The 27,517-nt window shown below is 36.2% G+C and overlaps 1 protein-coding gene across 8 annotated transcripts in view; it reads left to right on the top strand.

The window, feature by feature from the left end:
• Ca-beta (Calcium channel protein beta subunit) overlaps positions 1-18,691 on the top strand; it is a 485,913-nt gene extending 467,222 nt beyond the window's left edge. For 6 of the 8 annotated variants that reach the window (XM_070083354.1, XM_070083358.1, XM_070083357.1 and 3 more), the window contains one exon: positions 4,418-18,691. In XM_070083354.1, the coding sequence (XP_069939455.1) occupies positions 4,418-4,674 (257 nt within the window). In that variant the 3' untranslated portion in view covers positions 4,675-18,691. The remainder of the gene's footprint in view (positions 1-4,417) is intronic. The other 2 variants (XR_011391785.1, XR_011391784.1) reach the window with 1 other exon arrangement.
• Positions 18,692-27,517: the final 8,826 nt, after the last annotated feature.

The following is a 27,517-nucleotide window of genomic DNA, read 5'->3' as shown; positions in this document are numbered from 1 at the left end:
ACCACAGAACATGATAGTTAGCTTGTCTTTCATAGGCTTGTGTCCTGGCAGTGCCATTTCTTCCTGTGTAATGTAGGTCCTCTTTGGCATTTTCTTCCTAAAGAGGCCTGTTTGGTCACATTTGAACACTTGTTGGGGGACGAATCCTTCAGCCTCTACATAGTCCTTGAATTCCTGCTCAAATTTTTCAGCCACACATTTGTCAGAACTTGCAGCCTCACCATGCCTTACCACACTGTGTATGCCACTATGCTTCTTAAATCTTTCAAACCAGCCTTTGCTGGCCTTTAAATTCACTAACATCAGCACTCGTTCCAGGCATTTTCTTTATGAGATCGGCATGCAACTGCCTTGCCTTTTCACAAATTATCGACTGCATAACACTATCTCCTGCTAACTGTTTTTGGTTGATCCACACCAACAACAAATTCTCAACATCTTCGAGTATTTGTGATGAACAGCTTCCTTGATTTCCTTTTTCTTTGCCATAATGGAAGTGATGGTTGTATAGGGCTTCCCATACATCCTGGCAAGATGGGCCACATGCATGCCACTTTCATATTTTGCAATGATTTCTTTCTTGAATTCTATTGTGTTTCTCACACTCTTTACCAGCTTTCTTTGGGCCCATGGTGGCTTATTTAACAGATGCAAGCACAGAAAGAATGGAATATTATGAAATGTATCTTATGAATGAGTGGGGTGATGGTCACTTGCCAATAAACAATGCCACACTTCCTGGGAATGGTGTGTGGCACACCTTTGTGTGGCGCAGATGCTGGGAGGTTGCTAGTATGCATTCTGGATGACCGATGAATGGCAAGGTAAATTATGAACCACGAGGCTATATTTTGACGAAAAAAGTTGTCAAAAGGTGAAATTTATGAAGCGAGAGGCTTACGAAACTCGAGGGTCCACTGTATATTGAAATTTAAATCAGTCAAGGTTCTTAATTTATCTACTAAATCGATGTTGCTTTAACATTAGAGTTAGAAATTTCTCCAACAGTTGTGTCTTATGCCTAAAAATATAGATATAAACCATTTCCTTGTTAAATTAAATAGTTTAACTCATTCTATAAATTTCACTGTTGAGTTTGAAGAAAATAACTCATTGCCTTTCCTAGATGTGTTAATTATTAAGGGTAACAATGATTTTAAATTTAAAATTTACAGACAACCAACAAATGTTCCTATGTACACTCTTATTATTCACATCAAGATAAAGGCTAAACTGTCGGTATTCTCATCAGTGTTTTTGAGAGCTTTGCGTATTTGTAGTCCAGAATTCGTAGATGAAGAAATCTTAAAAATTTATGTACAGTGGCCCCTCGATAATCGTCGGGCTCGATAGTCGTCCTTTTCAGAAATCATCGCGTTATTTTCGTCCAAACATTGGCTCGCAAATGGTCGGTTGACTTGCTAATCGTCGTTCATCCTGGACACGTACTCACGGCTCTGAGCCGCCTCGGCCTCCCTTCCCAGCCAGTATGCCATTGTTTACCAGTGAGCGACGGTCCCCTCACTTGTTCATACGAAATATTTCATAATATTCCATTCATTTTAGTGCTTGCAAGTGCTGAATAAGCTACCATGGCTCCAAAGAAAGCTCCTAGTGCCAAGCCTTTGGTAAAGATGGTGAGAAATACGATTGAATTTAAGATAAACATCATTGAACAATATGAAAGTGGCATACGTGTGGCCGAACTGGCCAGAATGTATAACAGACCCCATACACCCATATCTTCCATCGTGGCAAAGAAAAAGGAAATCAAGGAAGCTGTTGTTGCTTGGAGAAAATTGTGGCCAGATTGTGTCCACAAGAGGGATTTTGAAGGGTTTGTGGCTGACCCTGATGAGCCTATGTCAGTTGTGAAATCTATTGTGGCACTGGGGAGTTCCATGGGGTTGGATGTGAGTTTGGAGGATGTGGAAGAGTTGGTGGAGGACCACAACGAAGAGCTAACCACTGAGGAGCTGCAAAAGCTTCAGCAGGAACAGCAACAGATCGCAACTCAGAGGAGGAGGAAGAGAGATGGAAGAAGGTGCCTTCTTCAGAAATTAAGGAGATTTTTGAAATGTGGGGTAGGATGGAAAGATTTCTGGAGAAACATCACCCTGAGAAGGATGTTGCAAGCCATATCGGTAACTTGTACAGTGACAGAGTCTTGGCCCATTTTAGGGAAGTTTTAAAAAAACGCCAGAAACAGAGCTCTCTGGACACTTTTTTTGCAAGACAGGACTCCAGTGAATCTTAAGCTGGTCCTAATGCCATTAAGAAACAGAGAAGAGAAGTATGTAATCCCAGAAAAGGACTTGGTACCTGAGGTGTTGATGGAAGGGGATTTCCCTTCCAAACAGTAACTAATCCAATCTCTCTCCTCCTCCAGTCTTCCATACACTAAGAAGAATTGCCAATAAAGGTAAGTGTTATGCTGTTAATGTTTCATTCATCATGTCCCATTGTATTGTTTATGTACTACGTCTATATTTCATGTAAAAAATCATTTTTGTTTTAATACTTCTGGGTGTCAGGAACGGATTAATTGTATTTACATTATTTCTTATGGGGAAAATTTATTAAAAAATCGTCTATTTCGATAATCGTTGCACTTCCAGTAACGGATTAACGATGATAAACGAGGGACCACTGTAATAGCTAATGATCTAAAATACCCAAGAAACGTAATTGATAAATACTTTAAAATTGACAAAAATACTTTTTACAATTCAAAAAGGACAGCCAACCTTATTCAACTAAAAATATGTTGGTTCTCCCTTACCATGAAAACTTGTTTAATATGCTGTCTCTTCTTAGGACTTTTAATATCAAAGTTGTATTTGAAAATCTTGATACAGTTAAAAAACTTTCAATAAAAAAATCCCCCCAAAATGCTGACAGGTACATCTATAAGATTCCTTGTAAAGTATGTGATAAAGTTTATTATGGTCAAACTGATAAAAGTCTTCAACTAAGATTAAAACAACATAAATATAGCATTAGAAGTGGACAAGATTCTAAAGCTCTGTTTATTCATGTGAGAGATTTTAACCATCCAATTGATTTTCAAAGGGCTGAGAAAGTTGTATCAAGCAAGTCCATGATCGAGAGGAATATAATAGAATCATGTTTAATAAAAAGCAGTTTTGAAAATAATATAATTATTTCTTTTGGTTGATATAAATTGGATTCATTTATGATTAATAAATGTGGGAAGATTTTAATGATACGTTATTCAAGTAAAAAATCTTAATGCTTGGGTAGAATATCAGTTGTGTTTCACAGTCGGGTGTTGTGACATGACTGTGAGGTGTAGTCTTGCCATAAGCCTTCCTGTTGGTGTTTTATTTTTATAGTTCCTTGATAATGTGATAAGTCACAAAAGTGGTTGGAATTTCACTATTTTTCCAGTGGTTGTTCTGCATATATACATGTGTGTGTATATATGCATAACAGTTTGCAAATAGGTAAAATTATTTACAAGCATTGTCTCTACGTCCACAACAAGACTCTAACCTGCAAACTCTGTATCAGAGCCCACAGTACTTTACCATGGAGCCAAACCACAAGCATATAAATAAGCATGGGCGCTTAGCTGAAGCTAAGCGATGTTTCCCCACACCCCGGGGCTGGTGGTCTGGCTCCGTGGTAAAGCACTGTGGACTCTGATACAGAGTTTGTAGGTTCGAGTCCTGTTGTGGACGTAGAAACAATGATATTATTTTTATTATTATTATTATTATTATTATATATATATATATATATATATATATATATATATATATATATATATATATATATATATATATATATATATATATATTTATTTATTTATTTATTTATTTATTTATTTATTTTGTGTGTGTGTGTGACATTTAGATCAACTATTTAACAAAATTTTTAGATCTTAGCATCATCTATTGTTACTCCTCTTTCATTATATTTGCTTGAGTGTTTATTTTTAACATCTGTTGTGTGTTATATGAGACATTTAACTGATTGAATACTGTGGTCTTGTCTTGGTTTCATGAGAGTTAACCCATCTTTTACTAAGGAATTTTAAGTAGTTAATCATTTCTTACTTGAAGATGTATACCATCTCACTCTGAGAAATGACACTAATCAATTCATTGTTGATAACTATTTATTGCTCTAGCAAAATCTTATTCCCACCAACTAAAAATAATCAAGTCTATTGGGATAACTGCAAATTACAGTCTTGAGACTGAGTTGATGCACCCTGACTAAAAGTAAATTTTGCATGTGAAATTTTACTAAATGGGATGCTAAAGTGTTTGCATATAATTGCACTTAGTAAGATGGAAACTGATTATAGTGATTACTCAATGAATAATATTGATTTATTATTTTCATGGTTTATTCTGGCTAAGAATGTAAAAGCATTCAACTGTTTCAGTCTACCATCGAGGAGGGCCAACAGGGCATGGGGGTTCTCGAGCACTTCCATCCCGTGACCCACGGGATATGAGAGATCCTCGTGACTCTCGAGATTTGCGAGATGACGAGTACGGTGACAGGCTTCCTCCCCAAGATCCTGGTCTTATGTATGATCGCCCACCAGATCGACCTGGTCGAAGACAGCTACCACCCACCAGAGATGATGATTACCACTCTCCGCACCGCCCTCCCACTCGCCAAGCCCTCAATGTGTAGCATTAGCCCTAATTTGTTGCAGTTAGTGTTTGTTTGTAGCATTTAATGCCTTCTGACCTGTTTCAAATCCATATGATGGTAAATATTAAAGACAGTACTGTACTTCTGATATTCTGAACATTAAAGCTTGAACATTTTGAGACATAAGAAGGCAATGGCTACCAATATTCACTACTGTCACAATCTGAAACCTGTGCTCTTCTGAACTATTGAACACTTTTGATACCTCCCAGATGAAACAGTGTTATTTGTGAAAGACTTGAATTGGCTATGGTAGGTTATGTATGTTCTTTAACCTCAGTGGTTGTCATGAGCCATACGCATAAACATGGGGTTCCTCTTGAACTGTGCATTGTGATAGTCCATTTCTGAAGATAAAAAAATTAATGTTGCCCCTCAGAAGCATAATACATCCCTCTGGCCCATCCCCACCCTCTGGCTGCCTTACACAAATAACCCCATTGAACAAACTAGAAGTTGTAGCAAAATGGCCATCCATGGAGCTATGTCATATACGAGAATTGCAAGCAGCTGGGCACCTGAAGTAAACTGTGCATGTTAGTCTCCTAAATAAACTTCTCGTTTTACTTTACATCTTTACTACTCTATGAATTGGAGAGTAGGATGAATGTAGTCAAGAAGGATATGCCAGAAGACAAGACGGGCTACATATTATTCTGGTGACCCAACCCTTCAAGAATAATTCTCATTTGTCTTGGCTCATACTGTGCCATTCTTCTTTATAAATATAATAAGTTTCATGTTCTGCCCCTAAGCCTTAGGCAGATATGTTTGGGAAAGTATGAGAGTGACATTATAAATACCAATGTAAATATAGTTGGTTGTACACTAAGGATTGGCACATTATCCTTCGCCCAAGTTGTTCTTAAAACTGCCTTTTAACCACTGTAGTGTTGGATATTTCACTAGTTTAATACACTAGTTTTTAATATTTTTCACTTTGTAGCTTGGAACTGTTCATTATATTAGGTTTAACATTTTGTATTCCATGATTGTTCACTTTGCATTTATCAAGCTAATAATGCAAAGTTATTTTGCATCTAACCGAGAAGTTAGATGAAGTTCAAATTTTTATATGACAATTTTTCTGACTAATCCTAATAGTAAAGTGTTGCAAAATAGCAAACGAAAAGGACAATGCAGTTAGTAACAGATACTGTACCAATTAAGTTTTTTTTTCCACTTTTGGGGTAGAGGTTTGATACAGGTAGAAATCTTCAGATCCAGCACCCTTGGCTCTGAGACAAAGCCACTTTTTCCTTATAATCTCCCAGTTTTGAAGGGCTGTATGAAAACAGGTATTCTGCCATATGCAAGGTTCCCAGAATAACCTATGCAATACCAAAAATGTTATGTTACTGTGAATAGAAATGAGTGGTTGTGGTTGTCTGATAATAGCTCCAGAGTTCTGGCTGTACAGTTCATATGACTTTTTTTTTTTTTCCTGTTGTGCCTCCTCAACTAACCTACCAACCAACCTGCCTTACCAGTCTGTCTTTACATGAGAGTGAAGACACATACATCAGGTGATAACGTAGCCCCATGTCAACTCAATATTTTACTATTTGGCGTTGTTTGCTTTTTTGTCTCCTGGGTTGTGAAGACAAATTGAGAATAGATCTGAAATTTAAATCAGTCAATCTATCTCTCTCTCTCTCCTCTTTCATTCTCATTCTTTTCTCTTTCTATTTTCTTATTCTGTTGCCCCTCTCTTCTCTTTCTCTTTCTTTTTTCTTTATTTCCCTTCCCTTTCTTTTCTCTCTTCTCTAAACTTTCTCTTGTCTCACTTTTTTTTATGTTCCCCCCTCTGTGTACTCACCTAGTTGAGGTTGCAGGGGTCGAGTCCAAGCTCCTGGTGTGTGTGTGTGTGTGTGTGTGTGTGTGTGTGTGTGTGTGTACTCACCTAGTTGAGGTTGCAGGGGTCGAGTCCAAGCTCCTGGCCCCACCTCTTCACTGGTCGCTACTAGGTGTGTGTCTGTCAGTCTCTGTCTCTTGTCTGTCTCTCTGCCTCTCTCTCTCTCTGCCTCTCTCTCTTTTTTTTTTTTTTACACAGGATTTGACAAGGTTAAGGATCCCTAGCTTTATTGACAAGCTATTTACAGGTTTAGGATTCCTAACTTTATTAGCAAGCTAAGAGCTGTTACCTACATCAGCTCATTTGAAAGCATTTTTATTGTTATGAGACATACAAGTAGGGAACAGGATGAAGTTGGAGCCATCTTTGGGCCAGTATTTTCATTTGATCAACTGACTTTATCTCGTTGACATCATTATGCTGTACGAATGTGTTCCATACTCGAGTCATCCTGGGTATATACGATCTCAGATGGAGTGAAGTTCTGGAGAAGGGTACAGCCAGAGTGAAGTTGCTGCTTTCTGCCCGTCTTGTGGCTCTCTCTCTCTCTCTCTCTCTGTTTTTTTTTACACAAGGTTTGACAAGGTTAGGTTAATGATCCCTAGCTTTATTGACAAGCTATTTACAGGTTAAGGATTCCTAATTTTATTGACAAGCTAAGAACTGTTACCTACATCAGCTCATTTGAAACATTTTTATTGTTATGAAACATACAAGTAGGGAACAGGATGAAGTTGGAGCCATCTGTGGGCCAACATTTTCATTTAATCAACTGACTTTATCTCATTGACATCATAATGCTGTACGAATGTATTCCATGCTCGAGTCATCCTGGGGATAAATGATCTCAGATGAAGTGATGTTTTGGAGAAGGACACAGCCAGAGTGAAGTTGCTGCTTTCTGACCATCTTGTGGTATAGAAGCTTGCTTCATGCTGTCCTCGAAGTGAATCCAAGTGTGGTACTTTGACAATATTGGCTTTGTACATAACAGTAAGGCCACCCACATCCCTCCTGTGTTGAAGGCTCTGCTGAAATGACAGATCTATCCAGGATGGGTCCAGGTGAGAGATGAGATGTCTTGCTCTGTTCTCTACTCTGTCAAGCAGTCACAGATGAGAGGGAGGGGCAGGCAAACCAAGAAAGTGGAGGATACTCAAGGTGTGAGCGTACTTGTGCCTCATACAGAATCTTGCAACCCTTACTGTCAAGCAGATGCAAGATACGGATAAGTGCTGTAAGCTTCCTGGCTGCCTTATTTGCAAGATTTACAACATGGTTCTTCATGGTCAGTTTGGAGTCAAATTTCACCTCAAGGATATCAACTTCTTTCCCAAGTACCAACACCCTCCCATTCATCCTTACTACTGCACCAGAATTACCATCATGGTGCCTAGAGACCATCATCATTTGTGTTCTCCCTCCCTCTTGAATATTTATTTGTTTATTTCTGGTAACATGGTGTATTTCAAATTATTATTATAAAAAGAAGTGCTAAACCCATGTGGGTCATACAGCATGGGGTATTTGAAAACAGAATAATAATATGAAAAGAAGGGTGGGAGGGTTGGCAGGCAATCAGGTGGTTGAAAATTGTTTAACAGTGCTCAAGATTCACTGATAATCCCATCATTCTTGCTAGAAAAAATATTAATATTTCATGATTAAATTTTAAAAAAGAGGAATGAAAGAAGCAGGCAGGAAATTCTCTGCAGTGAGGGGACACGTTCCCTAGTTGCAAGTGGTATTCAGTCTGTACCTCGGGTGCACACTGTTCACCAGCACTGCCAACCAATAATGTCATACAGCATCTTAAATAGCTTTAAAGACTATAACTTACTATGAAGTAATTGTTAAAATATGTTCTAATGTAAAATGTACATAAAAATGATTTCTTGGAAAGGAGAGAGTAAGCTGTCTCACTTCTTGTTGTACTGTACAGACTGACTACAGATACATTTGGATAAAAAAAATAGAGAGGTAAAGAAGTATGGAAAACACAATACAAAGAAGAGTCTTAAGAAAAAAAAAAGTCCTATATGAACAAAAGCAATATCTAGGGTAGCATAAAAACAAAAAAGCAAAGAAAATTAAATTATGGAATTCAGCAGTACTTCCAAATGTTATTTTATTAAATTTTAAATACTGTATAGTACTCTATTTAAAAAAGATGGTTTTGAGACATGTCTTGATTTAAGGGTGTAGGATTTGAGTATTTGTGGCTGTAGCAACATTTTGAAGTATCTTGATAGCTGCTACACTTTATTGAAAAAATGTGATAGTAGAGTATTAACCAAGCTTTCAAAGTTGACCAAAGTAAATATTATGGTATTATTGTACCTTTTTATGTAATTAATACTAATATTAAGACCAAAAGCATTCATCATTGCAGTTGTTGTTGTTGTATCCTCTTCCTACCACAAAGAATGAAATTGCATCAATTTCTACACCCAGACAGATTCTTATTCTACCATGAGTTTCTTGTAAGTGTCCATTTAACAAATGGAAAAATAAAAATAAACACTTGCACCTCAAGATAGTCAAAGAATGCTCAGCTGGTGTTATTATACAACATAAATTAATATTTGTTATATATTTTTGGTCAAAATTTAGTTAACTGTTATTAGATGGAAAAGTGCAATAATACTTTGAACACTTTCTATAAAAATATCTGTATAAAAGTAGGTTTTATAGGCAGACCTACTGTGCATTGTCAAAGCAAAGGTAAATATTGTGACTCTCTTGTCTGTGATATTCTGTATTGTTCTATGAAGGAAGATTTTGAAGTTATAAATTTTCAAATGATAAAAAAGCAAAATGTCCAAAACTTGTTTATTTGTGCATATGTATTAAAGCGTGTGTAGGCTTCAAACACATGTGGGATGTTTCAGATAGCTTTTGGGACTTCTGTAAATAGGATATTTGAAACCCTTTACTTTTTGCCAATATTGCTTTCACTAGGGGCTAAAATTTCACTAGAAACATTAAGCTGGAATTTTATTAACAAGTCCAAAATTAGAATTACCTTTGAATTCTTCCCAAGAATGCTCAAATATAATATTCATCCTTACAGCTTGAGGTGGTTCTCTGTCTCTTGCTTTATTTTCACCCTTTACATCATTTCTGTAATACAGTACATGCCATCTTGTTGAACTGGCCCTCATACACAACTTCCATAACATAAATTTTAGCCTAGGTTTTGAATATAAGATAAAGGAGCAGTGCAATAGACCTGGGTTGTGCTAGGCTAATCTTCAAAACATCCATGATTTGACCTGACATTGGCTGTCTTTTCAGCTTCCAATATCTAGGCTTTCTCTTTTTTTTATTATCAATTTCATAATGGTCCAGGATGGACTGAAACATAATCTAGTTTTCATTTCCAAGTTCTGAGTTTTCTTGTGAATTTTTCCAGCCAGTCATGGTATTGTTATTCTTTGCCATTCATTATTTGTGCATAACTGAGCCACACTATGGAAAATACAGAAGGTGGGAGTAGACTTTCATTTGAGGATATAATTCCCACCATCATGACTGGTTCACTTCTCTCCCTTAAAATAATATGTACTGTGGGAGGTTTCAAACAGCTGTCTGCACCGTCCCATGTGTGCCCAGAGTATCCTACATATATAAATGCTCTTTTTTACAATCATATAAAAACTGAGTCTAAACATTTGCACAAAATAAACACACAGCTTCCTTCCTGATGCCATACATTAAAATTGCTCTATAATTAATTTGTAAGAAATATCTGACATATTTATGAAAAATATCACCTACAATATAAATAGGAACTACAGTGTTGATGATATCCTCTATAGTAAAAATATTATTTGCACTAGCTCTTGACAGTAATGGTGGATAATAACATCACTAAAATAAACTACTTAATTGCCTAGACAGAGCTTTAGTACGAAAATTGACTTCAAAGCATCCCACTGTATGAAGTATCATTGCACTTTCCTACATAGCAAGAGATCTATAATTTGTACTCAAAGATTACTCACTATATATATTATATATTGTTAAGTACTAAATAAGCAGAGTTATCCTGCTGATATTTTGGGCATTAAACAACTTTTTATTATGAAGCCAAAACTCCAGAATGATACTTTAGTTACTATTTTACAGAGGGAAAATTAAGCATTGCCCATGCACTTGGTGATGCTATCACTATCATTAAATATGTTTTGTCTTTTTTTTTTAAACACAGCCCTATACATCTATAAAGAGTTATATATTTTTAAATTTTAGTGACAAATGAGAGAAATGCTGTCAGTTATTTTGGGAATTATTTATGCTAATGCTTCATATTTTATTATTATAATTTGGTACACATTTGGGAACTTAGTATTTCCTCACAGTAAAGATGAAATAAATCTTTACATTGAGGCAGCTAATCAAAATACATGAAAACATCTGGGATGCAAATCAACTAAGAAAGTAGATCTACAAGTAAGGTTTAATTTAACATATTTGGAACTCTTTCTTTCAAGAACTTAACTATTATATTTATTATGTTCAGCTCTTGGACAGGCATATAGCTCACATGTGGTAAACCTTCATATCCTGAGACAACTTAGTGTCACACAGCTATTAAGGGTTAGTTCAGCTTAAACAAAGTTTTCTGTTTAATTCTTTCTTCTCTAAACACTTTTGAATATTCTTGTTCTTTAAAAGAATTTAAATTTACACTGATATTTTAACTATGTCATAAATTGCTATAATGTATTACTGTACTATATGGCATTATTGTGGAAAAGAAGTTTTAGTTATTCATGGTACCATATTGGTTAATGATTTGTTTGTTTCCTTTTAGTAATAATTCATGAATATATATTTTAAATTACTTACAAAGAACTGTACTGGATACAGTCTGTCAAACACTTAGGGTATTTCCCCTCCAAGAAATGATTAGCATATGATATGGTACTGTATAAATATAATTATGTCAGGGATCAGAATCCCATGGGTAATTTTTCCCTATAGTCAAGCATGAGGCTGTGTTCATGTGCTCACCCATCCAGTTACTGGCCAAACCCAGTCATCTTTAGACTGACTGAATGGCATGCACGTCTCACACTGAAATTCATATTCAAACTAGGTAAAAAAGTATTTTTTTAATATGCAGTATACATTATATTGTCCTTAATTTAATTGAAAATATGCTTTAGATCTTATCCTGAATTTTTTTAAATATTTTAATCAATTTAAAAGCAAATTAAAATCCATTGGAGATATTAGATTTTTCCATTTCTTATAGAAACCATTTTAAAGACCCCGCTATTGGGTGCTACAAATACTGTATTAGTGTGTATACTTTGAGTAACAAATGTGCAAATCTTCACTACTTTAAAATATGAAAAAAATTCTTAACATGCCAGGATAAGTTTTGGCATTTGCCACTAAGCTTGAGTCAAAGACCAGCACTATAACCCACCAAGGCAGGGGGGCCCCCCAAAAAAAAAATTATCATCATTCACTTCATCACTGTCTTGCCAGAGGTGCGCCCACATTACAATTATAATCATTTAACATCATCATCACTAAATTAATGCTTATTGGTCTCTTTTTAATTCTCTTTGTAATACTCTCTTTCAATTTGCCAGTGACCACAATTTTTTTAAATTATACATATGATCATTACATCTTTGGTAGGATGGATAGAGACACAAAGGCATTATAATGTGATCCTCACAGTGAAGATCATTGAAGGCTCACATTATACTGCCTTTGTATCTTTATCTATTGTGTCAGTATTTATATCATTTCTCTCCATGTTTGGTAGGAACTGGGTCTTCAGTCTATAACAGTCAGCATTGTATTCAACACTATTTAGCATGGTGTAATATCCTAGAATCTTTAATTAAGCTTATCAAATGGGTAACCTGTGAGTCTGTTGTAATAATATTAATGAACATGGTATGTTCCAACTCTCGCTAAGATTACATTATATTATTGGCCTGGTGCAAAACAACAAGTTTATAGATGCTGACTAAGATTTAACCAATTTTTTGGCAAGTAATATTTAAAATGTCCTTAAAATATTGGCAATTAAAATATGATCTTTGAGTAGCCACTCATACTGAAGGTATCAGTTTGTTTAAATAGTGAGAAATAATAAATGTACCGTGTTAATATTACTTAATTTTCATAATTGTATGAACAGGTTATGGCAACATAAGGATATGAAAGTTGGCTAAAATGAGATACCACTATAATGCCACATATATTTGCTATGCTACTCTTAAAAACCCAAGCTGAAAGAATGCTTATCAAGATAAAAATCTCCATCTTCACTCATGTTTTTCTTCAAGTGACATTTTTTAGAAAGAAAAAAAAAAGATTCAAATACTATCTACTGAGTATCATTTCACTTCAATTATCATTTTTAGTTTGTCTGAACTACAGGTTTGGAGTCTAAATGTCTTTGAAGCATTTGAAATTTTGAAATACAGCAACATGCCTTGCACAATATTGTTGGTGCAGCTTGTTTTCAAATTATTGTATCCTACTTGTGTTTAACAATGCTTACTAATTCCTATTACATATTGATCATACAGCATTGTTATCAGTAATAATCTAGAAATATTTTTTGTTTGCTATGGCATATTTATGGATTTAAGTATTTTATGATAAACCAAAAAATTAAGACCCTTACCCTCCTTGAATACTGAGGGGTGTGCTTGCCTGCTGACAGTGTAACTGACATGTTTCTGAACAAGGCATTTAAGTAGCAGATGTAGATTGCTAGACATTAAATCTAGTCAGTAATAAAGGTAAACAGTTTGACCAAAAAAATGAGCGATAAAAATTTTTGCATTTAAAATAGCAGCAAAATTGCTTTGCATGGAGAACACTACTTTTCAGTCATAAGAATTTTTTTGTTGATAGTCATTTCAAATTGTGCTCATATTTGTATTCAAAGGTTTCTGAGGAAACCACAGTAAGGGTGGAAATATTTGTACTTTTTAAATTTTTAGTGGCATAAGGGCTAGTACAACAAACTTTAAATTTTTTAATGCATATAGATTATTTGTACCTTAAGAATTAAAATTCTTAAAAATGCTCAAGAAACTTAATATTATTACTATCTAGTTCATTAATATATTTGGCAAGATTCTTTTTTTTTTTTTTATTTTGGTACAATAGTAAATAGCATTTAAATTATGATAGTATTTATTTTTTGAAGAAGCATGTTTTAGCCCCTGAAATGTAAATGATGCTACAGCTTACTAATGACTTGTAAGATATGCTTGATATTGGTGGTCCCAAGTTTATTTGCTGATGCAGTAATGTATAGCTTTATGACAACCAAAGTATTTGGAATATATAACTGGAATTAGGTTCCACTTTCTGGCTATGTAATTTTCTTTTTGAAGAAGTGCCTATTGCTTAGCTGAATGTACCAATTACACAATCTGAAACATTACATAATCGGAAATTGTGATGAAATACTATGGGTGCAAAGTCTTATCAGAATTAAGATAGTATTGCATATAATGGAAAGTGTAATTAAATTTTAATAAAATGGTAAATCACATTTAAATTAACCCTCAAACTGAGCACAAAGTATATGTATACTGTGCCCTGGGAAACTGGCTACAATGTATATATACTGCAGGCTGGGGAACCGAACACATACATGCTAATAATTTCTAGCATATTCAAATTGAATACACCGTGCTAGAACAGATCGAGTCTTATGCATTAAATTTATCACTAGTAAAAAATCTACATGTGCTCTGTGTCCCATTAGGAAAAACTGTTAGAAACAAAGCAGGCATAATGTCAAAAGGTTACTTTATGTGCAAAGAATACTAATGTGTATTATATATTAATATAAGAACATAAGAATGGAGGAGCACTGCAGAAGGCCTACTGGCCCATACAAGGCAGGTCCTTATCAAAACCACCCCTACCCTAAACATATTGTAGTGGTATTCAAGACAGCAGTGACAATAATGCCAATAGTGATATTTACAAAATATAGTTGCACCAAGGATATGGGCAAACTGGTGTATAATGCGCAGAAATATCCTGGGTCCCTCCCATATCACACAAGTGGCCACAATATCACATTTCAATACAAAAAATTCTTAAATAAATGATAAAATATATCTCTTAACTGCTCAATTTTTTTTTTTTTTTTTGAGAGTCATGTTGATTACATGGCATATATGTACACATAACAAGCATGCCATTCCACAATTATGCATATGATAAGAATACTGATGTGTTATATCACTTTATAAACATTTTAATTTTTATATTTCCTTCAGAGAGGAATATACACTGAAAGAGACAGATTGTTACTTAGCCTAAGCACATAGTGTGAGTACTTCAATATAGGTTAACCATCACTAATCTGGCATCATCAGAATCTGTAGGGTGCCGGATTAGTGATTTTGCCGATTTACAAAGTAGTTAGGGTAGAATATACTTAACCCAATGGCAATATTTACACAGCGATTTCGCCCACTTTGCGCCCTATTTTTGGCCCATTCCATTGTTCAAGTCGACCAAACTCATAGCTATTTTGCTAGTATTCCTTCTATAATGTCGATGGAGTACAAGAAATCGCCCATTTACCTATTTCAGCTACCCAATAAAGTGATCAGAAATCGGTAATTTGTTCAATTTCACACAAATTTCAAGAGGTGCCAGTTGCAAAATAGGGTCTGGAATAAAGAATGCAGACATTCCTAGCACTAAAATTACACTGTCTCTGTTCATTAGTCATGTTTCCAGGTCCCTCTTATCTTACACTTGCTTTCCATTTTGAATTTTTATTCACATAAAAAACAGAAGATTTACTGTTATGCAAACTACTGCATTATTGTAATAATTGTATAAATAATGTTAACCCATTTGTGACCACATATTACACCGGCCAGTTAGACACGTATTGGACACGTGATGTGATTTGTTTACTCTTGAACATCGGCAAAAATTGAACATTTCCGCAACTTTGAGCTCAGTTTCAAGGTACTTTCTTTCCTGAAACTAATCAAAATCATCTCTGTTTCACTAATATCTCTTCCATTTTATCAAATGAGACCAAAAAAACGACAATACAACCATAAAAACCATATGAAAATACACTGCAAATTCGCTGTTTTACACCAAAAACATGGTCACGGTTTTATTCTCATGCACTTCATGCTGCAGGATTTTTTTTTATATAGCACACACTTACAACACAGACCTATTCTCTCATATATAGACCCAGATTTACTGTTCACAGCTTATCTGAGTGAACTGAGCTCATGGCATCATACTAAAGGACTGACAGTGGCTTCAAGGCCACCTTATCTTTTATGGACAATGTGCAGTGTTTGTTCTTTACACAATGAGAAGCATTTCCTTTATTTGTTGGAACCATGGCTAGGGCTTAAAGTGAGCAGTTTATAACAATAAATGAAGAAAAACAAATTGGAATGACGTATACAGCAAGTAGCACCACTATATGAGGCAGGTTGGTGCAGTGACCTTGGAAATTTGAAATTACACTAGCCAAAATTAGTGCTGGATTACTGATGGAACTGGATTAGTAATGGCTGACCTGTACTAAGGAAAAATTAAATAAATATTTTATAAGGATACTATTAAAAATTATTAAGGTGCTATACAAAATTTTGCTTACTTATCACTAGGCTTCAGAACTATCTGCTCTTTACTATATGGAATGCCAATACAGTATATATAATAATTATATTGTTTTAGGGATATATTATACTTAATATTTTCTATCATACAAATATAACTTTTTGAAAAAAAAAAAAAAAAAATCTTTCCATCACAGAGGTAGTTAAGGTTCCCTACATGCACAGTTTAAGGATTAATTATTACATATTTTGCATCACAAAAATAACTAAACTGTTTATTGTTATAATAATTGTAAATGTTATTTCAAATCTAACTGGTTTAAAACAATGGAGACTGATATTATACCTCACTCCATATATTTATATAAAATATTCACCATAACTTGGAATGTTAAAATAAACACAGAGATGCAGAGTGAAATTGTATTACAGTATTTTTTCTGTATAGGAATTTATATAAAAAATTAATTATATTTATAAATTAAAAAAATTATCCAAAGCTAAGCCTGTATAATTTTAAAAGGAAAGATTTAAAGTATGTAATTTAAAAATGGAAACATTAAAAAATGAAGAATAATGTTCATTCTTGAAATAAACTTGAAAAAAATTGTTACTGTTGAACCTGGCAACAGTTACTAGTAGATTCCTTAAATTGACACATTACATTATAGTAGTACTGAAATACAGTCATAGTACAAAATTTTAAATGCACATAACCAGCCTTACCCCAGGTTATTTACTATCACTGTATTTGCCTCTGACAAAATTCTAAAACATTACGATATACAGTATTTTAATTGCAGAACACTTTCCTCTGAGCAGTACTTATGTTAGTAAATATAATAACTTTGCAATGTATAAGCTTTCAATTCATGTTTTAGAATTTTGTTCCTATTAACACGTAAGAACTTCTTAAAATAACTATGCCTCATTATAACTCCGAGTCCATGGGCAATATTTTAAAGATGTGCTTAAGGTGAATTTTCTTATTCCCTGTTTATTTTAAAATTGATTATTAAGGTTGTCATTTTAGATTGAAGTAAATATATTTCATATTTTGTACACCTCCAGTACATCTTCAGAATTTTGCTAAAAAATGCTGTGATTTGCAATTTTTCCATTAAAGGTGGTGAATTTGTTTTCCTGAAAGTATTTTCAGAGTTTATGTCACTATCTAGTTATTTTCTTGTCACCAACATCAAGCTCATGTACAAACCTGAGAGTTTCTACCCAGTCCCATAAGTAAATATACACCTTACCATTATCACAATCAACTTTCTAACAAACCTCAGATGTGTTATTGACAACCTGACGGGTAAACCTGGTTTGTTAAAGAGGACATTAAATCTATAAGTAGCATGAAAAGCAAATACTGTATATATATATACTGAGTGAATACTTTAATGTTAGTATTAGAGGTTTGACTACAAAAGTTGTAAATGGGGGATGCAATAGAATTTGGCTGCTTTCATCTCTGGTGCAATGTTCTGTTATCAGCTTTTCTCATACAATACTTATTATAGTTTTCTTCATTTTATATTTCACATCCTATAAAATCACTTATGAGTCCTAATCACTTTCATTGATAACATCCCACAGTTGCTTTCATATACAGTTTGTATCATTAAAAGATGATACCACATGTACCAGTAACACATGTTTATGTGTGTGTAATTTTCGAGTCTCAAATGTCATATGTAATAACAGAAATAAATAAAATAAACATTATGGCTGAAAATTAGCAACCACATTTTACATAAGAATAACCTTGTTTACATAGCATTATGAAATCACCTCCATCTTACTGTCCTTGGTGATTTGTATCTTCAAAATAAATAAAAAAAATCTGCATCAAAAGTTTTGCTCATAAGTTTATGTTGCCACTGTGCATGTGCCTCATCCTTAATAACCAATTAAAAAAATATATCTTTCACTATTATTTAGATTGTTTAGAAAATTCCTTTAATTTACTCAAGTCATGTTTTTATCATATTTTTTTAAATAATTGTTTGAGGGTTTTTTCCACTTCTATTTGTGAAAAATTTAAAAAGTTAGCATGGTGTAAAGGTATTTTGTAAAACATTTCCCAGTTATTTACAATATGCATTCTCTTCACCTTGATCCATTTGACATCCCATTCTCATTATATTACAGTAACCTCTAGTTAATATGATTGCTTTCGGTTAATTTGTAGTTTCCATTTTGATAATAAGTGGCTGTAATAAATATCGGGTATATGCATGGATGATAAATGTATGACTCCAGAATTTAATAATAGTAAGCATATTATCATGTAAACCAGCAATGATATTAACTGGTGCTACTGTGTGGAATGCCCAGTGTACCTCCCTCTTTTTACCTCCACACTTTTCATTCCTTATGTGCTCCTCCTCCTGAGTATTTGCCCTATCTTCCACATACATATTCCAATTTCTACCCTCCTCAGGATAGTCCTGTTACCCCTAATGCATGTAAAACTCACAGACTACATTTTGTTGCAACAATTTGTAAATAAACATTTTTATCATGATAATCACTAGCTCTTATTATCCTTTGAATTGACACAGTAGATGGAAGGGCACCAGGTTCTAGTCAGAATATAAGTTTACTACCATGGAAGATTAATTTGTACAATATTACTTTTGTTGTATTATATATATTCATAGGGAAGTGCTAAACACCTTTGACTGATGAATATTTCCAAGTGTGCAGTGTTATAAATTTAAGACTGAGTGAACCTATATCACCTCCATCCTCACAGTATACCAGCACCTAACAGTTGTGCAGTCATGTGGAGCATATACCCAGCACTATAAGCATTTTTAAGTACTACATCCAACATCTCTTGATTAATTGCCCCATTCATGAGAGCATGCAAACTTCATATCAGACACTTTCAGTGATTTGACATGCTTATTCTGTCTAGTCTCAATTTTGGCTCCCACTTAATACAGACTTTCTTTGATTTTTTAATTGACAAATTTGCTAGAGCAACTGTGATCCCTATCCATCCTTTCTGTCATCCTTCCCTCCACAATTCATACATCCTTCAAGAAGGACTGAAGGGCTCTTGTTACAAAGAATTGGAATTGTCCTCCAGGTCCCTGAATTGAAATTGATTGCCTCCTGTTTCCTAGGCACTATGTGACCCCTTACAGTTGAATGCATCCTTGTGAATATTCACAACAAAACTCCCCTTTACTATCTCTTTCACCTCTGCTGTGTAGTGGTGAATGACCCTTATGCATCTAGCCCTTTCCATAAATGTAGTAATTTTGCTTAATAGCAAGGATTTTTGCCTTTCTTCAAAATTTACTGTGGCTTATAGTTTCTAACTTTGAAAAAAAATATGGTTATGGTTTAGACAACAAATGGAGTCTTGCTGTATGACCCTTTTGGGTTTAGCACTTAAATTAATGATAATAATATGACAAATGGGCTTAGAATTAATTTAATTTGTCAATATTGCAAAATTTTATGTTGCTGCCACTAATGCTTCACATGAAGGAAAGTTCTCTCTGATGGCCCAACTTGATACAAAGATGGGGAAAGCCTAACCATGAAAATAGTTTGTCTTGCAGTTAGCAGATTGAGGATTGAGGTTTCACCACTATTTGTGCCAAATGATCCATATGGGCTTAGCATTTCATATAAAAATGCAGACCTGCAATGATTTCTTAACTACCACCAGTTTGCTACATCAACTATGACTCCTATTTTTCATTCCCCTGTTATTGTTTCCTTGATGCCACCTCTCCCATTCTATTATCTTTTTCATCTTTGCCATGTAATGTTATATGACTGACAGGTGAAGTGCTTTCCTTGAATATAATAATAATTTTGATAGTGTAGCATTCATCATAGAGCATGCCAACATTATTTTTGACCTCTCATTCAATTCCCTGATATATTCTGTTTGCCCTTTCGCAAAATATCATTAATGCAGTTTCTCTCTCGACTTCTGAACTGAATTTGCTTTGCCCTTTCCTTATTTTTTGCCATTGTACACAAGCTCAACTCTGCCTATATTATTATTATAATCAAAAAGAAGCGCTAAGCCACAAGGACTATACAGCGCTGCAGGGCAGGAAGGAAGCGAGGGCATCAGGTGGCAAAAGGGAGATGGATGAGTAATAGGTTACGGATAACAGCGGGGTAGTGGATGGTGAAAGGGTAAAGGGCAGCAAGAGACTGAACTAGAAAGGGCTGAGGGGAGTGCGAAAAGTATCATCAGAGTTTGTGGAGTAAATCAGTCGTTGTTGTTAACTCTGCCTATAGCTATTTAAGCCTATCAGCCACTCCTTTTCTTGCAATGAATAACCCTCCTAGGTTTTGTTTATATGAGTACAGTATAATAATTACACTGCCCTCTCTGTTCATTGCTCTTAATACCAAAAAGATTTTCAAGTACATGTATATATAGGGATAAATTTTTAAGACTTATTGTAACAAGCATGTAAATTATACATAAATAAACCAGCAGACTTGGAGTTATTATATGATTAATTGCAAATTCCATCTTGTTACATGTGAAGATTGTAACTAAACAACTTTCTCTTGGAGGAATGGTGTAGCAGAAATTGACCACCGCTTGAATTCAGAAGGGACGTTTTTTGAAATGCTTATGATAAAACAGAATTACTGATCTCTGGATTAGTAAAACCATCTTTTATGCAAAGTTGTTGAATGTGAGCCAAGCAAGTCATGTTCTGGCAAAAAAATTGAGAACTCTTTCCATGCCCATTTCCTCCTTCATAACTGCTTCCTGGTTCTGATAAATTACATCTTCAGTTTCAGCAACATAAAAACCAGAGACATACATATCAACAGCTTCAATTGCTGTGCTACAACTTTATCTCTGATAGCATAATAGTCGACCAACTTCTCATATGCAGTTGCTATTTTGAAGGCATTATGTTTCTCTTCAAATACATCACAAGCAAGAATTCTTTGATTCAATTCCCAGTTGTTGTTTATAAAGTGAATTGATGCCCCAAGGAATGACATCATCTTGCAATTGGTTCAGAGATCTAATGTCAGATAAATTGGGTGAAATCGTGGAATTCTTTCACTGAAGCAACTATCTTAAATATGCTGAAAGTGCGTTTCTTATTGTTGATCTGCAAGAACCTCGAATTCCTGTTCCGTTTACTCTGAGATGTTCAGTGGCTCCTGGACACATTAATTAGAATGTAGAGGAAGATATTATGAGGCCTAGTCGATTACAAATTGCTTGAACTTCATTAAGAATGGTACTCATCTTCTTATGCCCTGTTGTATGAATCATGATGTCACCAGCATAGCTTATAGCTATTTGTTTGTTTAGGTGAGGCAGGTAGAGCATTTAGGAGAGTATTAATCAGAACATTAAATAGCATGGGACTGAGAACTTCTCCCTGCAGTGTACCTAGGGACATTTCTTTAGACTCACTTCTAAAGCCTTGGTAGAGGACAGGATACTCTGTTTGACAGGTATCCTATTATCCAGCAGAGTAGGCTACCACCAATATTCATTTTGGCTAGTTTGTGTATAACAGTTCTGTTTGTGATATCAAATGCAGATTTTTGATATGAAATGTAGTAAAACTAGTAGAGGTGTGTGCAGTGATAAAGGTGGAAATACAGTTCTGCACACTTTTACCTTTCATTAACTCATAGAGATAAGGGAAAAGTTGGTGTCTGATTCTGTAGTACAGTCTGTTAAGTATCATTCTTTCAACAGTTTTACAAAGACAACTAGTTAAGGAGATCGATCTAAATGTATCAGGCTGTGGGGGCTTAGGGATAGGCACAATGAGACTATTGGTCCAGGATGTAGGAAGAACTCCCTCAATGTAACTGGCATTATACAGTGCCAACGAAGGATTATCAAGCACGTGCCTTAGTGTTCTGAGAATATCATAGGTTATACCATCCTCTCCTGGAGTAGTTGATCGACCTTTAGTTAATTCATTATCTAATTCATACTCAGTGAAGAGGCAATCACTCTCGATATTTTGGCTCAAAATTAATTATTTTTAACATTTCTTCAGAAGCACTCTTTAAGTTTTTTCTAATATGAGATGGAAAGTTTTCATGCCTGGATGTTTTGGACCAGTCACTTATGAGGTCATTTGCATTTTCAAGAGGAAAGGGATGAGCAACATTGCCAGTCTTTTTCCTGGTTATTTTATTTATACCTTTCCAAGCCAAACTTAAAGGGGTAGACCTATTTAACCCACTAACAAATTGTTCCCATTCTGGTTGCCTAAGTTCTTGCTTTCTATTCCTTGCACTTGTTAGTGCAGCTTGGAATGTTTTGAGCAGGTCTGGGGTTCTACATTCACGGTATGCTTTACCAATCCTCCTAGCTGCATGTGTTAGATTGCGTAGCTGTGGATCATTATAGCATATTTACATTGGTTTTTATTGTCATTTATAATGGAAGGTTTATATTTTCTTTTTCTGCCCACTTGATCTGTGAGTACAGTCTTAATAGTGGCAACTAGATCATCATTGGATTTTTGTGCGCCAATGGGCTCGTAATTCTTAAACCATTGATCCAAGTGGTTAATAAAGTTATCTCTATGTGCTGGGTTGAGAATAAGTTTCCTCCTTCTGTATTTGGGTTTGGGTCCATGTTGCTTAGGCTATCTTCCCAGTTTATATCATTTAGGACCTGGTTTACTTGGTCCCACCTTATGTTCTTGTTACTGAAGTTTTCTATCCCATCTCAGGCTATAATTTATTGTATTCTTCGGATCCTTTTCCTGATGGGACCTTTAATGAAAGTGCCCTTATTTTACGCACTGATATTTCATACCATCAGCTATTTGTTCGTACTTTGCTGCATTACACAGCAGCCTGTATCCACTTGCATAGGTGGTATACACCCTGTTCTTTGTATCTCTCTCCTTCTCGGGCATTATCTATCCTGGATGTTACCTTTCTTGTTTCATCCTTACCGCCACCACTTCTGTTACTTGATGATTTTAATGCTCATCATTTCCTCTGGGGAGATCTCACTGTGATTCCTGTGGCATTCAGTTGGAGGCTTTTCTTGCTTCCCATGTTTTAAATACAGGTACTCCCACCCATTTTGTTCCTCGTACTCATACTCTCTCTTGCATTTATCTCTCAGTCTGCTCCTCTACCGCACTAGACTTCACTTGGTCTGTTCTCCCGGATTTACATGACAGTGATCATTTTCCAATCATTCTTACTTCTTCACATTCACCACCTCTTCGTAGCCCTCGCTGGCAATTTGATCAAGCAAATTGGGACTTTTACTCGCAACTAACTGCTTTTAGTGAGGTTCCTTCTTTGTCCTCAATTGATGAGCTTTTATACCTCTTCTCATCCTCAGTTTTAACCGCAGCTTCTCATTCTATACCCCAAACCTCGGGCAGGCATTCTCAGAAGTGCGTACCTTGGTGGTCTCTGCTTGTGCTCGTGCAGTATGTCTGAAACGCGCTGCGTGGGGCAGGTACCGGTACAATAGAACCGCTGAAAGAATTCTTGATTTTAAGCAAAAGCGTGCGGTCACTCGCCATGTCATCCATGACGCTAAACACACTTGCTGGCGAGATTATGTTTCCACCATCACCTCTGCTTCCTCTGTGAGTGCAGTCTGGAAAAAAGTGCAGAAATTGAGTGGTAAATACTCTTCTGACCCGGCTCCTGTTCTGCGGGTTGCCGGTGTTGATATAGCAAACCCTCTTGACGTTGCCATTGAAATTGGCAATCATCTGGGCCGTATCTCTTGGGGGCTCCATCTATGCCCCTCGTTTCTTTCCTCAAAGTCTGCCAGAGAGTTAGCACCCTTGGACTTTTCTTCTCTAAAAGAAGAACCATATAATGTGCCTTTTACACTTCAAGAACTGGAGGCGACACTCAGCTTGCCGATCATCGGCAGCTTGGCCTGACAACATTAATACAGTGGACCCCCGCATAACGATTACCTCCGAATGCGACCAATTATGTAAGTGTATTTATGTAAGTGCGTTTGTACCTGTATGTTTGGGGGTCTGAAATGGACTAATCTACTTCACAATATTCCTTATGGGAATAAATTCGGTCAGTACTGGTACCTGAACATACTTATGGAGTGAAAAAATATCGTTAACCGGGGGTCCACTGTATTCGGATGTTACAACATTTACATCAGTCAGCCCTTGCAGTCCTCTTACACCTCTTTAATATTATTTGGTCACAAGGAGTTCTTCCCCAGCTGTGGAAATCTGCCATTGTTCTCCCTTTCCGCAAACCGGGTACTACGGGACATGATGCCTCCCACTATCGTCCCATTGCTCTTACCAGTGCAGTTTGCAAAGTGATGGAACGTCTGGTAAATCAACGTTTAATGAGGTATTTAGAGACACACAACACTCTCTCCAATAGTCAATATGGCTTTCATAAGGGCCGATCTACCATAGACCCCTTACTAAGCTTGGATACATATGTTCGTAATGCTTTTGCGAATAACCACTCAGTTATTGCCATATTTTTTGACCTTGAGAAGGCATATGGCCCAAGCCCACTCCTTAGGCCTCCGAGGCAATCTACCATCCTTCCTTAAGAACTTTTTAACTGACAGACATTTTCGTGTCCGGTTAATAATGTGCTCTCCCCAGACTTTGGTCACAATCATGGCAAGTTACAAAGGTAATGAATCAGCCTCACTCCTATACATGGTTACAATCATGAATAAATTACAAAGTAATGCCAGATCTACCAGGAGTTCATTACCTTTGTAACTAGTTCAGCTATCATAACTTTGGGGTCCAGTCCCTGGACCCATTATGTACCTTTGTAATCTTTTGACTACTGCCCACAGGATGGGTATGGGGTGCATAATAAAGATATTAAACTAACCCAGACTTTGTCCAAGCTGAAGGTGTCCCCCATGGATGTGTTCTGAGCACAACACTTTTTCTCCTTGCTATAAATGATTTGGTCTCTAGTCTTCCATCCAATATTTGGTCATCACTCTATGTTGTGCAGGCACTGACTGTCACCTCATTACAATTTCTCTCCAGCATGCGGTCGACCGTGTTTCCAATTGGGCCACCATGCATGGGTACCACCATGCAGTACCAAAACTCACCAAATTACTTTCACTAGACGCTCTGTCATCTCCGATCATCCTTTGTACCTCTATGGCTCCCGTATCCCTGAACGTGATAGTCAGGTTTCTAGGCCTTCTCTTTGACCGTAGGTTATCCTGGAAACCTCACATTACCTCTCTGAAGGCAACTTGTCACAGCCGGCTGAACCTTCTTAAAACTCTTGCTCATCTTTCATGGGGAGCTGATCGTTGAACTCTCCTTCGCCTACATTCAGCCCTCATTTTAACGAAACTCGATTATGGTGATCAGATCTATTCAGTGGCCTCTCCTACTACTCTCTCGAGCCTTAATCCCATCCATCACCAGGGATTATGTTTGTGCCTATGTGCTTTTCACTCTTTCCCTGTTGAGAACCTCTATGCAGAAGCAAATGTTCCATCCTTGTCCAATCGCCCTGATGCCCATTGCCCTAAAATCTGGAACACCCTACCTGAGAACTCTAGAACTGCAGACACATTCATCACCTTCAAAACTACCATTAGAAAACATCTTATCTCCCTGATACATCCCATCAACTAACTACACGAATACCACCTGGTGGTTCACACTTACACTCACTCACCCATTTGACCATAAACAGAAATATTAATCTCAATCTTAAAATAATGAATCCTATGATACTCCAATACTGAAACTATGTACTGTGCCAAAACAAAAACATTCACATTGCTAAACTCACAAACTAGTATTTAGTCACTTAGCCATAATACCAACTTACCTCATAATTTGTAATATTTTAAAATAAAGAATTAAACTAAGTCTGCCCGAAACGCCTAGCCATGCTAGGCGTTCTAGTGGTACACTCTGTAATCATTATTTAACTACATGTAAACCACACAACAACCAAATTCTGTAAATTCAACATTGTAATCTTTATAGAGAATAAACTTTGAATTGAATTGAATGTACGCTCTCATGATCTCCGCAGTCCTTCTATATATAGAATAGTCACCGATGTTAGTAGACATTATTTGTTCGTCGCCCCTGTTTGCTCCGTCCTTTTTCTCTTCGCCTACATTCGCTCTTGTCTTCCCTTCAGTTACCACCTTTCTATGTTCATGTAGCATCTCACTTTTCTCTACCCCCCTGGGAAGTTCCAGCTGTTTGAGTCTGTTCTTTCTCACTCCCTTGCTGCTTATGGTAGCTTCCCGGTCTCTTTTTCTTGACCACTTCCGCTCTCATTCTCATGCCATTGCAGTGTACACAGATGGCTCTAAATCTTCTGATGGTGTCAGATTCACAGCAATGTTTCTGGACAGTGTTGTGCGAGGACATTTACTATCCTCGGCTAGCATTTTTACAACTGAATTGTATGCCATTCTTGCAGCACTTATCCGTATTGCATCTATGCCTGTGTCATCATTTGTGGTTGTCTCAGACTTCCTTAGTGCTCTACAGGCTATACGAAAATTTGATGCACCTCACCCCCTAGTTCTCCGTATCCAGCTTTAGTTACACCGCATCTCTACCAGTTTAGTTAGTTTAATATGTTTATTATGCACCCCATACCCATCCTGTGGGCGGTAGTCAAAAGATTACAGAGGTACATAATTGGTCCAGGGACTGGACTCCAAAGTTTTGATAGCTGAGCAAGTTACAGAGGTAATGAATTCACAATTTACAAAGGTAATCTCTACCAAGCATAAAGATATTGTTTTTTGTTGGGTCCCTGGTCATGTTGACATACAGGGCAATGAACAGGCAGACACTGCTGCGTGGTCAGCAGTACATGACCTACCAGTTTCATATAGAGGTGTTCCATTTACGGACTATTTTGCTGTAATAGCTACCCACCTTCACACCCGTTGGCAACAAGTTAGTTAGTTTAATATCTTTATTATGCACCCCATACCCATCCTGTGGGCGGTAGTCAAAAGATTACAAAGGTACATAATGGGTCCAGTGACTGGACCCCAAAGTTATGATAGCTGAACTAGTTACAAAGGTAATGAACTCCAGGTAGATCTGGTCACAATTATGGCAAGTTACAGAGGAAATGAATCAGCCTCACTCCTATACATGGTTACAGTCATGAGCAAATTACAAAGTAATGAACCACTGATACGTCCACACCTGGTCACAATTGTAATGAGTTATAAATACAAATATTAAGTGGATCATACACCCACACTAGCGCGCGCGCACACATACACACGAGGGTGCACGCACGGACATGTGCACACGAGCGTACAAATATATGCATACACACGAGGACGCACACCCACACACACACACCCACACACACACACCAA

The sequence above is a fragment of the Cherax quadricarinatus genome, chromosome 9 (genome assembly GCF_038502225.1).
Source record: "Cherax quadricarinatus isolate ZL_2023a chromosome 9, ASM3850222v1, whole genome shotgun sequence".
Taxonomy (NCBI): Eukaryota; Metazoa; Arthropoda; class Malacostraca; order Decapoda; family Parastacidae; genus Cherax; species Cherax quadricarinatus.
This window is presented reverse-complemented; position numbering and strand designations above follow the sequence as displayed.